General features: G+C 48.6%; 1 protein-coding gene across 2 annotated transcripts in view; it reads left to right on the top strand.

Annotated features, from left to right (window-relative positions):
• LOC144943197 (V-type proton ATPase 116 kDa subunit a 1-like) overlaps positions 1-16,658 on the top strand; it is a 228,886-nt gene that overhangs the window by 72,954 nt on the left and 139,274 nt on the right. For both annotated transcript variants that reach the window (XM_078870471.1, XM_078870461.1), the window contains one exon: positions 1,885-2,097. In XM_078870471.1, coding sequence (XP_078726597.1) covers positions 1,885-2,097 — 213 coding nt within the window. The remainder of the gene's footprint in view (positions 1-1,884; positions 2,098-16,658) is intronic.

Raw genomic sequence — 16,658 nt, 5'->3', positions numbered from 1 at the left:
GTGGTTGTGATGTATAGAATATTTTTCCCTTTGTTATTCAATGGATAGATTTGCTCCCATGTCAGACTACTCTCAAGCATATCACGAACCATTTTTTTGGATACAATTTTTGCATTTGGCTTACTTATCTAATCTTTCACATTCTCATAAACCATACACAAAGTGGATGGCACTCCACTTTGTGTACAGCAAGAAACAATTGTGCTGTGGTTGTCCCACCTGATGACGGATGCTTGTGTTGCGCCCGAAACGTCGTGATTTGTTTTATTTTATTTTTAACTACGTGACTTTACCGAAAGAACCAAAGAGTATGGATTCCTGCAGTCACGAAAGCTTCAAATCAAAAGTGGATGGTTAATGCTTATTTTATATCTGAATGCTTATAACAAGCTTTTCTCACGATAAAATAGAAGCTTAATTATTGAGACAACCAATTGTAGTACCAAATTCCAAAATTTATTTTAAAGTGGCATCCAAAAGAGGGCTTAACGGCTTAATTACTGCTATCTGGCCATCAACCCATCGTCTTGCCTTCATCAGATACATTTTTGACATGTCTCATTTACCTTAAGTTATAATGTTAACCACTATGAGACTTCCAAGATTTTCAAGATTCATCGGATATTATTTTTCTTTCTTTTTTGACCGAGCATAGTAATTTTAAACTTTTAAAAAATAATTTCAGAAAGAAAAAAAGCTAAAACCACAGATGTTTTGGCTTTTTAGATATTTTTTGCAAATTACATTTATTGTCCCCGATGTTATAGTAATTGCAGATTATTCAAGATTGTCACAAAAAATATCTTGACATTTATTATGTCATTATCATTCAGCCCTTCTTACTGTTTCTTTAATAATTGACATCACACGTCAGATATTTCCTTGCAGCATCCCATGTGGTTTTGCTTTTTGAATTATACCGCATTTGTATGGAACGCAGGCTTATTTTGTAATTGTAATGCAAATGACATAAATGATTTCAGCATATGACAGCAATTAGTTTCGTCCCATTATCCAAAACTAAGCAGGTCTTTGTAAGTTTAAAATGTATGAATTTATGCAATTGTGAACTATAAAAAAACATCTAACTATATTTCTTGAAAACACAATGTAACCATTTAAAGAACTATAACATTCGTTATATAATCATATGTTGCACCGAGCAATACTGTGGAAAGCACTGTATAGTGTTTTAAAATGGCACATTTCAAATGAAGCATTGCATTCTTTTATAACGCATATATACATTTCTACAATTAGTTACATGGATTAAAGTACTTGATATATCATGCATATGTCAAATACCATGGTAAACTGTCATTAAATATTGCTGTGAACTCTTATAATCGTTAGCATACCTTATAGTGTTATTATAACTGTCCGTACAAAAGGGGAGACCTAACAAAACATTATCACGTTCGATACTTTGTAGTTATAAGACAGTGGTAACATGAACTGTGGTGAGATATTGTTTTCAACCTGTGATTGTACACCACTCTAAGCACAGTCTGTTCTTTGCTTTTATTAAGAATCTTTTGGATACTCGCAAACATATTCACTCGGCTTGTCTCGTCCCAGTGCACATTTTAGCATAGCCCTCTGTAGTGTTGTCAACTCTGAGGTACACAAACCGGGACATATCATGCGAAGAAGAAATTATCGCCATGTCAGAAAAGAGGAGATATACATGTAAATACATCGTCTTTATTGGTGTATTACTGTTATTTATTATTACAATTGCGAAAATGACAAAAGCCAGGACTTTTAACGTACCGAAAAGACTTACAGATGTCCAAGGACAACCATCTCAAAAAGAGGCTAATCCTGAGAAAACCGGAACACCTGGTAACCCAAGCTCCCTGGACTGCTGCGTGTGCTGCTCAGGTCATGGGCGAGACGGAGGGCCACAAGTGGCGCGTGCTGGAGGCAACCGCCGGCAGCCTGCCCTCGTGGCTTGTGCGAGTGCACAAGATGAAGGCCATTTACCACACACTCAACCTGTGCAACATGGACGTCACCCAGAAGTGCCTCATCGCTGAGATCTGGTGCCCCATCTCTGACGTGGATAAAGTCCGCCTGGCCCTCAGCCGAGCCACGGTAAATACGAGTGCTCTCCGATGTGGTCTGTAATTGGAAAAGATGCGGCGAAACTTGCATGTATTTGAGTAATCAGCAGTCTCACGCATCGACACACACAACTCATTGTGTTTACAAATTCACCGGGGATGCAGTAGCTGGAATGGGCATGCCTAGTCTGCATTTGGATGAGCTGTTTTCACACAAAATGTCTGCTTCTATGAACACTCAATTAGGGGTTTTGTGCTGTGTTAATCATTGCCCTTGCAGTGTTTTTTCATGTTTTATTATTACTATACATACGATGCCTAAACAAAAGTCTTTGCAAGTCATCCTGTGGCACAATTACAATGCACAGACATATGTGTCTGTGCATTGTAATTATATGTTTCTGTGTGTGCAAAATGCCATGCTCTACCACAGACCATGAGAAAATGCTTACATTTAAACACAAATGGGAATCTGCTATGGTATGACATGTGAAATTACATATTGAAAGTATACAATCAAAAATGATGAGTGAATATTTGTTCTTGTTAGCATAGATTTGTGTCCTTTTCTGTGTGTTATTGTGCCTGTGACACCAAGGGCTTGATTCATGTAGCTATGTTATTCTGGCTGTCATTCTACCAGTTATTGGTGGAATAAATGCCAATTCAGCATACCATTGGAAAATTTGCATTTGGCAATTCCTGTGCCATCCGATTCTACATAATAATGGAACCAACCATTCCACTTCTACTCATGAAACAATTGTACAATGGCCCAACATCTACAAGGTTTATCAGCAAAGCCAACAATTGTGGAAATCCATAATACAGGTTTTTTTGGGGGTTAGACTGTGTAAATATATGTGTCGTTAAACCCGCCACCACTCGACACAGCCAATTAGTAAGGTTTGTCACGTAAACAGAACATGTCAATTTGTTACTAGTACAGCACACCGGTGTGTTGGAGAGCAAAGCCACAACATTTACAATCTGAGTACGACGTTTTGACAGTAATTACAACTAGCTTAATTAATTGCAGAAAATGTTTTTGCCCATGCCAAATTGCAGTTAATCGCGATTTGGAGGCCTGGTTTGTGCAGGGAGTGCTGAAAGGGCATGGTGGCCCATTCCGCACAAATCCACAATGTGCACGTTTGGGGCCTCCATTCCGCAAGTTTCTTTTTGCATTCATACAGAAACTATAGAGCAGGTTGTTGATGATCATATGCACATGAAGATGACAGTGATGATGAAGACAAATATGATAATGATAAAATCATGTCGCAGATGATGATGATTGAGGCAATAATAATGATGACGACTATAGTAAAAATAAGAATAGGTTGTATCCTTTATAGAAATAAAACAGGTGTAAAGATGTTCAAACACCAAAATAAATACCTTTCGCAAGGCATCAAGTCTATATTAACCACACATACTTGTGGAAAAAACTTTTAAACAAACATGCTATGATAATATATATGCATTGTCTGTGAAACTGATTGGCCTGCACCAGAGACAGTCTTATTTATGGCCTTGTCTCACCAGTGTTAGAACAGAAAAAGCCAAACAGTACAAAGACAATGCAAGTATCATAACACTTATAGCTTGGGCCAAGCAGTTATATCGATGATAGTGGTGTAAATGATGATAAATAGATGCTTCTGCAGATGATAATAATCTTGTCATGACATGTGTTGCTGTTGCTGATATTGCTTCTGTTGCTAATGATAACAATGGTGAAGATGAAAGTGGAGGTAGTATTCCCAAGAAAGCCACACTGAATCCTAATATTTTTTAAAGATTCAATTATCCATTTTTGCACTGTCGTCTACTGGCCATCATGCAGGCCAACGGGTTTGCAGTCTCCTACATCTCCACGTTAGCCATCAACCCAGGCATCCAAAATTACAGATTGTAGGCCTTATGTGCTCCAGACCCATCATGCGATGAAGGCTGTGGCAACCTAAGAGAGACAAGTTCTGAAACCACTAGCTACTGCCGTGCATGCTGTGCATGGTCCATGGGGCAGTGTCCTTAGAAGGCAGTGTTGCATTTTTTGCCAGGATGTTCGCCTGCAGATTGTAATGACGACTTCAACGCACTTGTCTTGAGATGGTTTCTTTATTAAGGAGCCACGTGCTCACACTCGGACAGGTGGAGACCACACTGCAACAGGCCCAGGTCTCCCGTGCATCTCCCTTATATACGGTCTGAGGCCACGCCCCCATTCCCGAACCTTCTCACTGGTTCTAGACCTCTCGCTCTACCAGCAGACTCCGCTGTCCTCTTCCGTCACCTGACCACGCTCCTATTCTCGATAATTCCCGTAGCAACCAGTCCCTTCATACTGTAGGCTGACTCCCCTGTCATTACCTCCCGTGGCCACTAGTCCATTCGCACTGCAGGCTGACTCGACTGTCATTACACAATGAATGCGGTCTTCCTTCTTCAAAAGAGGGACCACATTGATTAAAGGGGCACTAACAAGGCATCCTTCAAATCCTGAAGAACCCATCCTGTGATCCAGGCAGAAGTAATGGTGGTGTGTAAAATGTCCTGCACACAATCCCCACCCACACTCAGCAGTTCCCTTGTTAGATCATCTCTGCTGGGCGCTTTGCCTGATCTCAGCCTTTGGGTCGTTTGCCACACTTTTTGGCAGATCGCACATCAGCCAGCTTACTCACATCGCCAGTTTACTTCCTCCAATTTTTGTTCTTGTCCATCAGAAACAAGAAACACTCACATACTCATGAACACATTTACATACAAAGACGCGCATGCATGTGTAGGGCTGTTACGGGAGGGCTGTAAGTGCATACGATCCAATGGGTAACAAACACAGTGGGCGGAGTTACGGGAGTACACGGGGGGGGTGCCCGCAGCGACGTCCGCATCAGGCAGCCTGGGGGGTTGTGATCCTGTTGGGGGGTATAAAGGGGGAGGACAAAGAGAGCTCGGGGCTCAGTCTGGGAACGAAGGAGGAAGAGTGAAGATCCTCTAGCTAGAGCCCTGGACTCCCCTCGACGCCGCCCTTGTCAGGGCTGCAGAGGAGCGAGCCAGAGGCGTGGTTCCGTGAACCAGGGTTAGACCCTGGGACTCCGGAGACCGTAGCCCGACTCACCAGTGTCGGGCCAGTTAGCCTCCCCTAGCTCGTTAGAGGAGGACTTGGGGATAGGTGAGATTAGCTAGGGGGTATCCCCAGTTATCCGGGTGAGGGGGCCGCTACCCCCTCTAGTGTTGTCCTGTACCGATAAGCTGAAATAAATATACGTGTGCCTCAACCTGGGTGTCCAGCGTCTTCACCGGTACTTCATCTGGTGTCAGAAGTACTACGGACATGGAAACACGTCAGACAGCTCGAGCCAGAGTACCGGAGGAGGACACTGCTGAAGTCGTTGAGCCCGAGGCGGCTCACCAAGACATGGCGCAGCCGGGGGCCGACGCGTTCCTACCGGGGCATCGGCATGAAGAGGGGCCGCAGCCAGACGCGCTACGGCTGGCTCACGAGAGACTGGCGGAGCTACTGTACGCCGCTGCCGCCACGCTGGAAAACATCACGCGGCTGGGGGCTGGTGGTCCACCACGGGGCGAGGGGAGTCGTCAACCTGAGCGCCTTCCCGCCATTTCTGAAAACTCAAACTTTGAATTTCCCGCCATCGTCACGGCAGCTGCGGAGGGCGTGGCCGGGCTCAACCTTGGGTCCGACACCGCTCTCGCTGGGACAGCTGCGTCATCTCCAGCGGAGGGAGCGTCATCACATCCGCGACAGGCGATTCCATCTGCCATTCGCGCCGACGCACAGCCGAGTCCCGGGGATAGCAGCCTACAGACGTCCAAGGCGAACGCTGCGCTACAACAACGGCTGCCTCCGCTGAAAGAATTTGTTGGTGCAGAGGGCGACTGGGGCGGCTTCCAGCGACGCTTCATCGCCCACCAAGAAATGGCAAGGTGGTCCGACGATGAAGCCCTCTGCGCGCTGCCGGCGCTCCTCGACGCAGACGCGCTCGCCGCCCTCACATCGGCGCCGAAAGAGAAGCGGTCTACTCTGCCGAAGGCACTACAGCTGCTGGCCGGGGTCTATGGACCTTCAGCGGAATGCAGAGAGCGGTTCTACGAGCGCAAGCGGGGTGAGAAGGAGTCGCCCCTGGCATACAGGACGAGCCTCCTAGCGCTGGCTAAGACGGCTTTTCCCCGTATGGACGACGATGGCGTGGACGCGATGGTCACGGAGAAAATACTCCTCCTGGCAGACGACCTGGACATCGCTGTCGTCGCACAGGAGGACGCCGAGATGACCTCTCTTCAGGCGGCGCGCCTCCTTCACGCCAACCTTCTGTCCCTGCGGCGGAAAGCCAGCAGGGCATCGGCAGGGCGTGCGGTGGCTGCAGCCACCCTTCCGACGGAGGAGCTCTTCGCCGTCGACCATCGACGGCAACAGGCGCAAGAAGTACGGTCGGCCCGGGACGGGTCAAGCCGTTTCAACCGCCCGTCGTCTCCACCGGGGCTCCCGCGGTGTTTCAACTGCGGCGTCCGGGGCCACGTCGCCTCGGGGTGCCGCTCTCCTCGACAGCGCGGGACGACGGCTCGACGGGACGCCGGGCCTCCTCCTCCCAAGCTCCAGCAACATGACCCGGCGAGTCGCGGCACCACACATGTTTGGCCAAAGCACCTACCCGTTGCACGCTCTCGCACCACAACAAACGGGGGGCCGATGTCGCGTTGCGAGGGGCCAACGCGGATCACTGCGGGGACTCAAATCGAGCCCAAACAGTGGTCCGTGTTGGCCCATCGCGTGGTAGCCGCGTCGTCAGGGTCGTCGGCCGTAGTCGGACACATTGACGGGGTAGAAGTACGCATCTTGGTCGATACGGGGGCATCGGCGACAATCATTTCGGAATTAATTTACAATATTCTGCCCGTACAAAGCCGGCCTTTACTGCCGGTTAACGTCCCATTCTATGCCGCTAACGGGGGCTCTCTCGGCATCATGGGACAGATTCGAGCGCAAATTTCTATTGGGGACATCAAATTGTCGGGGCCGATTTTCGTTTCCTCCTCGCTGGCGGTTCCGTGCCTGCTGGGGACGGATTTCTTAGGTAAAATGCCCATTCGTATTTTGATCGACCAAGGATGCATTGAGCTTCCATCGGGGCGGCGCATGGCGTTCCTGCCATCCCCTGCGGCGGCTCGGTCGGCGTTCGCGACGGTACCGGCGTTCGTCGTTGAAACTGTTCGTGTGCCGCCGGGAGCTCAAATGCTAGTGCCTCTGAAACTTCGTAAGCCCTTCGCTAAGGGCATAGGGGATCAGGGTGTTTTGCTGGGACCGTCTAGGGCCGGGGTTAATGGGCCTCATTTGATTCCGGCCCAGACCGTCGTAAGAGGGGACGGGGACCCTTTCATCGCGGTCCTAAATGTGGGATCGCAGACGGTGGTGGTTCCTCAAGGGACGGTGCTCGCTCACGCGACGCCAGTGCCCTGCGAGGAACCTGTCGCGAACCACGTTGGCACTGCTTCCCGGATGCTCCCACATTCGGACAGCGATGAAGGGTGGATCGACGCGCTTTGTGCGGGATCGACGGACCTGACAAATTCAGAGCGCCAACAGCTTAGAACGCTACTGAGGGAATTTTCCGACGTTTTCAGTCGTGATAAATATGATTTGGGTTGCACTCACCTGCTGCGTCACCATATTGACACGGGTGACAGCGCGCCAATTCGCCAAAATCCGTTTCGGTTAAGTCCCGCCGAAAAGGACCATGTCAAATCGGCTGTTGATGACATGTTAGCCGCCGACATCATTTCTCCCTCCACCAGCCCGTGGGGAGCGCCGATCGTCCTGGTTAAAAAGCAGGACGGCTCGTTGCGGTTTTGCGTGGATTTTCGGCGCCTTAATAAAATTTCGGTTGCCGACGCATACCCGCTCCCACGGATGGACGAATCGCTGGACGCTTTGGCGGGAGCGCGATTCTTCTCCACACTAGATTTACTTTCGGGATTCTGGCAGCTTCCTCTGGACGATGATTCTAAACCTAAAACTGCTTTCCGTACACCGCACGGCCTGTTCCAATTCAACCGGTTGCCGATGGGCTTACACTCAGCGCCGGCAACTTTCCAGCGATTGATGGAATTGGTTTTGGCTGGATTGCAATGGGAATCGTGCCTGATTTATTTGGATGACGTTATTGTCTTTGGTAAAACTTTTGATGAACATCTCCAGAGGTTGCGGGCGGTTTTCCTAAAGATGCGGGCTGCTAATTTGAAATTTAAGCCCCAAAAATGCCATTTGTTACGCGAGTCGGTGCGTTATTTAGGGCACATCGTAGGGCGCTCGGGTATTGCTACCGATCCCGCCAAAACGCAGTGTGTCAGCTCCTGGCCGACTCCCACCTCGGTGGGAGAGGTCAGGAGTTTTATTGGCTTCGCATCATATTACCGACGCTTCGTCGCTAATTTTGCAACAATTGCCAAACCCCTACACGCGTTAACATCTAAAGGGGTTCGGTTCCACTGGGGTCAGGATGAGGAAGCTGCTTTCTGCTCCCTTCGGGACGCGCTGGTGAAGGCTCCTCCCTTGATTTACCCAGATTTTTCGAGGCCGTTTTTGCTCGACACCGACGCGAGCAACACGGGTATTGGAGGCGTGCTTTCCCAGGTGGTTGACGGCGTGGAACGGGTGGTCGCGTACGGCAGTCGGGTGTTGTCTCCAACGGAGCAAAGATATTGTGTCACCCGTAGGGAACTGTTGGCAATTGTCTATTTCATCCAACAGTATCGCCCATATCTGTACGGTCGGCATTTCACCGTCCGCACAGATCATGCGGCACTGCAGTACGCCCTGAAGGTTCAACAGCCATCGGGACAATTGTCCCGATGGCTGGAGGTCCTCCAGGATTTCAGTTTTGAAACCACTTATCGTAAGGGCGTTCGCCACACCAACGCTGACGCTCTGTCACGGATGCCAACCGCCTCCGAATGCGCATGTCTCCTGGGGTCGGGGCGTTGCAAGCCAGTGGGGGACGTGATGGTTCCGGTCCTGGCGGCGGCCGCCGACGATGAAACGGTAGTCCCCATTGATATCGCCGAACAGGGGAGAGATTCCCTGCTTGGATTGCCCGTTGATGAATGGGGGCGCCTCCAGTTGGAGGATGCCTCCCTCCTCGCGTTGCGTCGTCGCGCCGGGGAGAGGGGGCGTGTGACGGGTCATGCCGACGCATGGGAAACCCATGCGGGCTTGCTTATGCATTGGGACGGGAAATCCCAGCGTCACCGGCTGGTGGTCCCTTCTGGCCTACGAGGTAAGGTGGTGTGGGCTGCTCATGAGCGCCTCCTCCACCTAGGTACCCAGAAAACACTCGCCTTGCTTCAGCTGAATTTTTTTTGGCCGGGTATGACAAGGGATGTCGCTGATCTGTTGGCGGCATGCCCTCAGTGTGCGCAGCGCAAACCACCGGCACGGGAGTCGAACCCGCCCTTACAATCCATCCAGGTCTCCAGAATAAATGAACTGGTCGCACTGGATATTCTGGGGCCATTCCCCGCCACCTCCAGGGGAAATAAATATTTGCTTACTGGGGTCGAATATTTTACGCGCTGGCCTATGGCCTGGCCCCTGGCGAATCAGTCGGCAGCAGCCATCGTCGACGCCTTTGTCCAAGGTTATGTCATGGACAAAGGTGCCCCGGAGCGGTTGTTGACCGACCAGGGTAGAAATTTTTCGGGGAAACTCCTAAAACAAGTCTGTGATCTCCTGGGAACGAAAAAAATTCGAACCTCCCCCTATCACCCGCAAACGGACGGGATGGTCGAGCGTCTGCATCGCACCATCACGTCTATGTTGTCGCAGCAAGTTTCGGACTCACAGGCTGATTGGGACTTACAAATTCAAGGGGTTCTAGCGGCATACAGATTGGCTCCCCATGCTGCGACGGGGTTTTCACCTTTCTTTCTTATGTATGGCCGCGAACCCGACCCACCTGTTCGGGCACAGTTGCAGATCCCCGTGCCGCTGGGCAAATCTAAATTGGACGATCACGTTAAATTTAACCTTGACAAACTGACTGAGGCGCGGGATGCGGCGAGGCTAAATTCTGACAGGCGTCAGAAGGCGAACGAGCGCCTCAGACTGGCTCGCGCGCACGTGCTGCAGTGGAAGCCGGGGGACAGGGCATGGCTGCACTGTCCCCAGGTACCACTCGCGACCTCCTCTAAACTCGTACGCCCGTGGCGGGGCCCCGTCGAGGTTATTGAGGTTTTGAGGCCTCAGTGCGTTCGAATCCAATGGGGGAGGCGCCGGTGGTTTGTACACCCCTCTAGGCTGAAGCCGTTTGTTGCGGTGCGGGGGCCCACGCCACGCACGCGAGGCCAAGCATGTGGGGGGTCGACCGACTCGGAGGGTCCGTCGCTGCTCTCGCCTGATGTGTTGCCGGCTGTCCCACCCACAGGTGCACCGGGAATGACGGGCTCACGCCCTGGAACCCCCACAGGTGATGCCGACAGTCGCGCGACTTCAATCGCGACCTCACCTCGCATGGGACAGCCGCCACCGGATGGTCCGCCGTCCGGGGTTGCCCCGTGTGACGGGCCTGCGGCAAGGACGCGCGCTAAAATGCGCAGACTCTTATAATATACAGCAGGAAGAAAAAGAAAAAATTTTTATTTTCCTTCACGTGTCATGGTTACTGTATGCTGCGTCGGTGGTGTGCTCCTTGCACACTGAGTGTGTTGTGTTGTGTGGGCGCGGTGTGTGTGTTGTGGGTGCGTTGTGTGTCGTGGGTGTGCTGTGTGTGATGGGGGAGTTCCTGGCTAGTTGTACATACGTGCTTACGGATTTCGTATTTATGCGGGGGGGGGGTGCGTCGGACATTCCCTTCGGGGGTATGGTTGTTGTTCTTGTTGTTGTTCTTCTATTTGCATTTTGTTGGAAAAATGAGGCACACACGGGGTCGAGGGGTAATTGTTCCTTTATTTGGAATTGTTGCAGCCGGGACGGCTGCGAGCTGTAATGGGGGGGGTGATGTAGGGCTGTTACGGGAGGGCTGTAAGTGCATACGATCCAATGGGTAACAAACACAGTGGGCGGAGTTACGGGAGTACACGGGGGGGGTGCCCGCAGCGACGTCCGCATCAGGCAGCCTGGGGGGTTGTGATCCTGTTGGGGGGTATAAAGGGGGAGGACAAAGAGAGCTCGGGGCTCAGTCTGGGAACGAAGGAGGAAGAGTGAAGATCCTCTAGCTAGAGCCCTGGACTCCCCTCGACGCCGCCCTTGTCAGGGCTGCAGAGGAGCGAGCCAGAGGCGTGGTTCCGTGAACCAGGGTTAGACCCTGGGACTCCGGAGACCGTAGCCCGACTCACCAGTGTCGGGCCAGTTAGCCTCCCCTAGCTCGTTAGAGGAGGACTTGGGGATAGGTGAGATTAGCTAGGGGGTATCCCCAGTTATCCGGGTGAGGGGGCCGCTACCCCCTCTAGTGTTGTCCTGTACCGATAAGCTGAAATAAATATACGTGTGCCTCAACCTGGGTGTCCAGCGTCTTCACCGGTACTTCACATGCACACGTAAATATATCCACATGTATATAAAGACAAAGATCCCCGTATAGCCTTAACACACTGTTCAGGCACGTGCTGTTAGTGAGCATTTATGAAGGCCAGCACGGTACACGAGGGGTGGATGGTCAGCACCATGCCCGACCGCCTTTGTATCGCTAGTGGCAATGTTTACACACCGCAACAGGGACTAGTCTGAGGCTGAGTCGACCTAGGGGAGGCACAGAACCGGTTCAGATATTCGTCACTGGTGTTAGCCATGAGCAGTAATTGAATTTTGGTCGCTGGGTTCGTAGTGCAGAGCACTAACCGTGGCACGACTGCTCATTCACACATGTGTAGTGAGTCGTTCAGAGACACTATTTAGGAGGCAACAACGTTTATTTTACATTTACGCAACATCGTTACTCACGGGACTAAATACACCCATCTCTCCCTCTTGCTACACACGGGACCACAATACACCTATTCCTCTCGCATACGGGATAACTATAACCGGGTCAGAGCAGCCAACGTGCTGTCTGACCCACAATGTCGAAGACAGAGACGAAGACGTAGATGTAGCACTTGAGTTCCTCTTCACCTGCAGACAGCTCCGATATGTGATTAGAGCTCCACCCTCGGCCGCGACAGTTCCAGGCTACACCACACCTGTTCCCTCTCTGGCTCCGCCCTTAACCAGGGCCCCTTCGGGAACTCTCCAGACGTTTTTCAGCGACCCTTCCCGTGTCCCCGCGTTCACCCTTAGCTCACATTCGTCACCCCGGACCATCACGTGCTTAACCCGGTGCCAGTGTGACTCACATGCCCTCCCCTACCGCCAGACGCCTCCACCATACTCCACAAGTGACCGACTCTGTGGCGATTACCTGCGGCACTGGCGGAGGCTGTTATCCCCTACTCTGTCGGTGGGACTCATCTGGCTTCCTTCTGCAAGCACCCAGTACCATGCCCCTAGTGGCCCGCTGAATGGTACTGCACGGTGTGTTAGCCTCTGCGCCCATTTCAAAGGCACTTGGCTCTACTTGCCGTAGTGATCTATTTAACATCACTACGCATGCATAAACACAAACATACGATTCCCTGTGTAGCCTTATTGGCTATTTGCAGACGTCGCTGGGAGGCGGTGGTGGCAGTGGCAGGTGAGAAGGGAGGCAGCAGCGCTGCGTTATGGACCCAGTGACGTGACCTCAATTCCTGGCCATGGCTAACGTTAGTCATTGTCGAATAATGTCTGAACTGCTCCTGGATACCCCTTCCCCAACATGCACTGATCAGCATGGTGGAGTATGGTCAAATTAGCCCTATGACCGACACAGCGTGAGGAGGCCTTCACACAGCAGTGGATGGAAAAGGGCTGTGAATTATTGTTTTTTATTGCCCAAAGAGTAAGCAGCATTTTGTTGTCTGTCCTTAAACAAGCAATTTAGGCGTTGCTACAATTCAGATGGGCTGTCTTAGCAGCCTTTATTACTTTCTTTGTTCATTTGCTTTAATCTTTAACAATACAAATCATGATTTCACATCCCTTTTTCAATCCATTGCCAGTGATCTTCCAGTGTGCACGTGGGGTTCATCAGCGGTACAGTTCGTGCACTGTGGTGGCTTACGTTTGATTACCGGCCACAGCACACATCAGTGGCACCTGTTCGGTCTCCACTGGGATGAATCAGCCTTAAGTGGGTGTACTTTAGAAGTAAGGGTTGGTTCATCCCCATGCGTATTGGGGTTGCCGTGGGGTTGGTGAATTCGGGATTGCTGGATAAATCGTTGCAGCAGTAGCGTCATCGCTATCGTTATCATCATCATTCGTTATCTTTATGTATCATTACCATCATTTTCATCATCAAAATCATCTTCACGTATTATCAACATTCGAACCATTATAGTTTTCATCATTATAATGATGAATCTTTCATGACTATTGCCATCTTAATCCATCACCATCATACCTGTCATTCTCGTCTTCTTCATCATCAGCAACAAAGCCATCTATGGCTTAATACTAACAAAAGGAGATCTCAGTGGAGGGAAGAGAAATGCTTACATTAGCAAGTGTGCGTGTTTGTGCATGACACAGTCCAGAGCCTGTTTCGTCAGCTCAGTCAGTTGGTGTTGTGATGATCCTGACGTAAGCACACACAGCTCTGATTATCCTTGGAACTCTCCCAGGAACGAATTGGCTATGGAATATATTGTGGAATGTGGCTCCACCCATTTTACACAATGTGAATTAGGTGTAATACATTTTTACGGAAATTCTAGATGCTCAAATGTGGGGAAACAGGCCCAAATTCTTTATATGGGTTAAAAACAATGAAATTAAGCAAGCATGAGAAAAATCACTATTAGTATATTTTTTTATAATTAGATATGTGATGGTGCATTAATTCGTTGATTGATATTGATTCTTACGCTTATGATAGATGCATGAAACCGCATACATAAGAATAATATTTTCTTAATTTGAATATGCTGTATGTAGTGGGTTCTCATGACTCGATCCACTGCTGGATGAAGGCCTCCCCAAGCTTATTATAATCCCTCACAGTCCTGTGATGTGAATTATACTGCATCTAGCAGTATGTTAATTATACTGCATCTAGCAGTATAATTCACATACTACGAGCGGATTTCATCGTTCCATCTCTATGGTAAATGTTCTCTCAGGCTCATTCCCTCCCTTGGCTGCCACTCCATCATTAGACTCAACCACTGATTACCATTAATTCTCGTGACGTGTACTGCCCAACCCATTTACTTTACTGTCAATTTGATGATGTCTCTAGTGTGTATATTCTCTGATCCATTTATTCATTTTCCTGAACACTACAGCTTATTATGATTAGTGGGATGTCATTTATTAAATTAAAACCTAAAGATTCATGAAATCACAAGCAGATAAAAGGGTACAAATAAGCTGACATTCTGAATTGCCTGACAATGGCATTTAATAATTTATGGGGAAATTTTTTACAAGAGAAAATTGAATAACAAACTTAGCCTTGACTTTAAAATCCGCGTTGCCCTTAAGGTAATTCTAACTAAAGTATAGCCATTCTTCATATACGGGTGATAATTTACAAAATAACCTTTCTGTACGATGTACCGATATATATTTATTAAACCTAATCTCAACAGTGACCTTCGTACTAGCCTTTGCTCCAACCACGACTTCACAGGCAAACGAAATAATCCTAATGCCAACATTTTGCTAATGTTTTTAATGCATAAGCACAACACTAAAGATTGTGAATGTGAACATATGAATAAACTATAATGCAACTATTATAGTTAACGTACTATAATGCTGCAATTAAAGGGAGTGGACAAGTAAATGTGTTTATGCTGAAACCTTTTACAACAGTACAAGGCATTTTAAATAAATTTTGGCAAAGTGCAGTGCATTTATAATGCTTTTTTGCTGCAAACGTTAAAGAGGAAATGAAGAAGATACTTTTTTTCTCACTTTTAGTAAACACAGAAAACAACCACAATTGGCCATTGTGGACTGTCCACTAAGTGAAGCTGCTCACTGTGTGACAATGCCATGTTTGGTACAAAAGAGGCAATTTTGGCAAAAGATGGGATATTAAAACATCAGCACAATACAGACAGAACTATTTGTTCTAAATAATGATTTCTTCAGCAGTCGGATGGCTCCACAGTCTGTGATGTCCCAGTGTGCAGGTACAGAGACATTTATATTAATGAAACTAATTGCGTAGCAGCTTCATAGTACATTAATATTCTAGAGCAGTACAAAATTAAAATGTATAAAATACTGTGCTGTATCTATGGATCTCTCTATATAAGTATTTCACTCATTTATAATTTCATGAATGCAACGCAAACTTATATCATTGCCACATTGTATTTTTCTGTTCCACCCATACCATGGTCAATGTTTATTCATTTCAATGGAGGACAAACTGACTTGGCCTTTCAAATTTATAAAGACAACATGCTTAAATATGATGGAATTGCTTTGGATGCCCAATCTGGAACTATCCAGTACCCGACAAAAAGAAAAGCGATCAGAGTGGTAGGATGCCACAGATAAGCTGTAATGTGTAAGTACCCACTGGGGAATCACCAAACATAGCCATGCATCAGTGTTTGCTTTTTTCCAAAGGCATTGCTTTAGAATTGCATACTGTGTTCTTACTTTTAGATATTAACCTTCCCAAGAGTTCAGCTCTGTGATTTTGTGACTGGCCATGGGCTGTGAGCCCTTTCACTTGCATGTCTCCTGTATCGTTCCTTAGACACCAAGTTGCCCCACACACATGACCATGACGCCAGGCAATACGGCCACCGAGGACTCACTGTAGCTGTTCCTGGAGGGGAATGGTTCTCCAGCGATCACATAGCACAAAGGGCTGGTATTAATCGCGGTGACATGACAGTGTCAAGAAGTACATTACAAATTTAATTTCATTGGCTTCTATCCATCTAGGTAAAAAATAATAATAAATTCAATCACGACATTTCGGGCACAACACAAGCACACCATAAGCATCCTTCTTCAGACCTGAAGAAGGACGCTTGTGTTGCGCCCGAAACGTCGTGATTTAATTTATTTTTTATTTTTTTACCTACGTGACTTTACCAAAAAACCCAAAGAGTATGAATCCTTGCAGTCACGAAAAGTTCAAATCTAGAATTCTATCCATCTGCAAGGTCTAAAGCGGACACATGTGTAGTGACTGTGAATGTCACTGTGTGGTGCCGGGCTTACGAAGCCACGGCGGAAAATGTGTTGTCATTATGTGCAGCCCGGTTACTGGGCGTAGTACCAGCCCTAGGGGGGATTGGGTGAGCGCTGGTTAGCGCGGAAGCACCACGTACAGTGTGCGGTGCGGGCTCCCGGTGAGGGAGTGAGACTAAGCGTCAGCCAGCCAGGGTAACATTGGGGCACGATACGCTGGTTGACCTGCCGACAGGTGACCAGATGATATTGGAGGGGGGCCACCGGTGGATGGGGGGGCTGCTGGGCGGTCACGTGGTATAAAGGAACTTTCGGGAGCCTTTGGAAAAGAG

Source organism: Lampetra fluviatilis, chromosome 2 (assembly GCF_964198595.1).
Source record: "Lampetra fluviatilis chromosome 2, kcLamFluv1.1, whole genome shotgun sequence".
NCBI lineage: Eukaryota > Metazoa > Chordata > Hyperoartia > Petromyzontiformes > Petromyzontidae > Lampetra > Lampetra fluviatilis.
The sequence above is the reverse complement of the archived record's forward strand: the minus strand, read 5'-3'. Positions and strand labels throughout refer to the sequence as shown.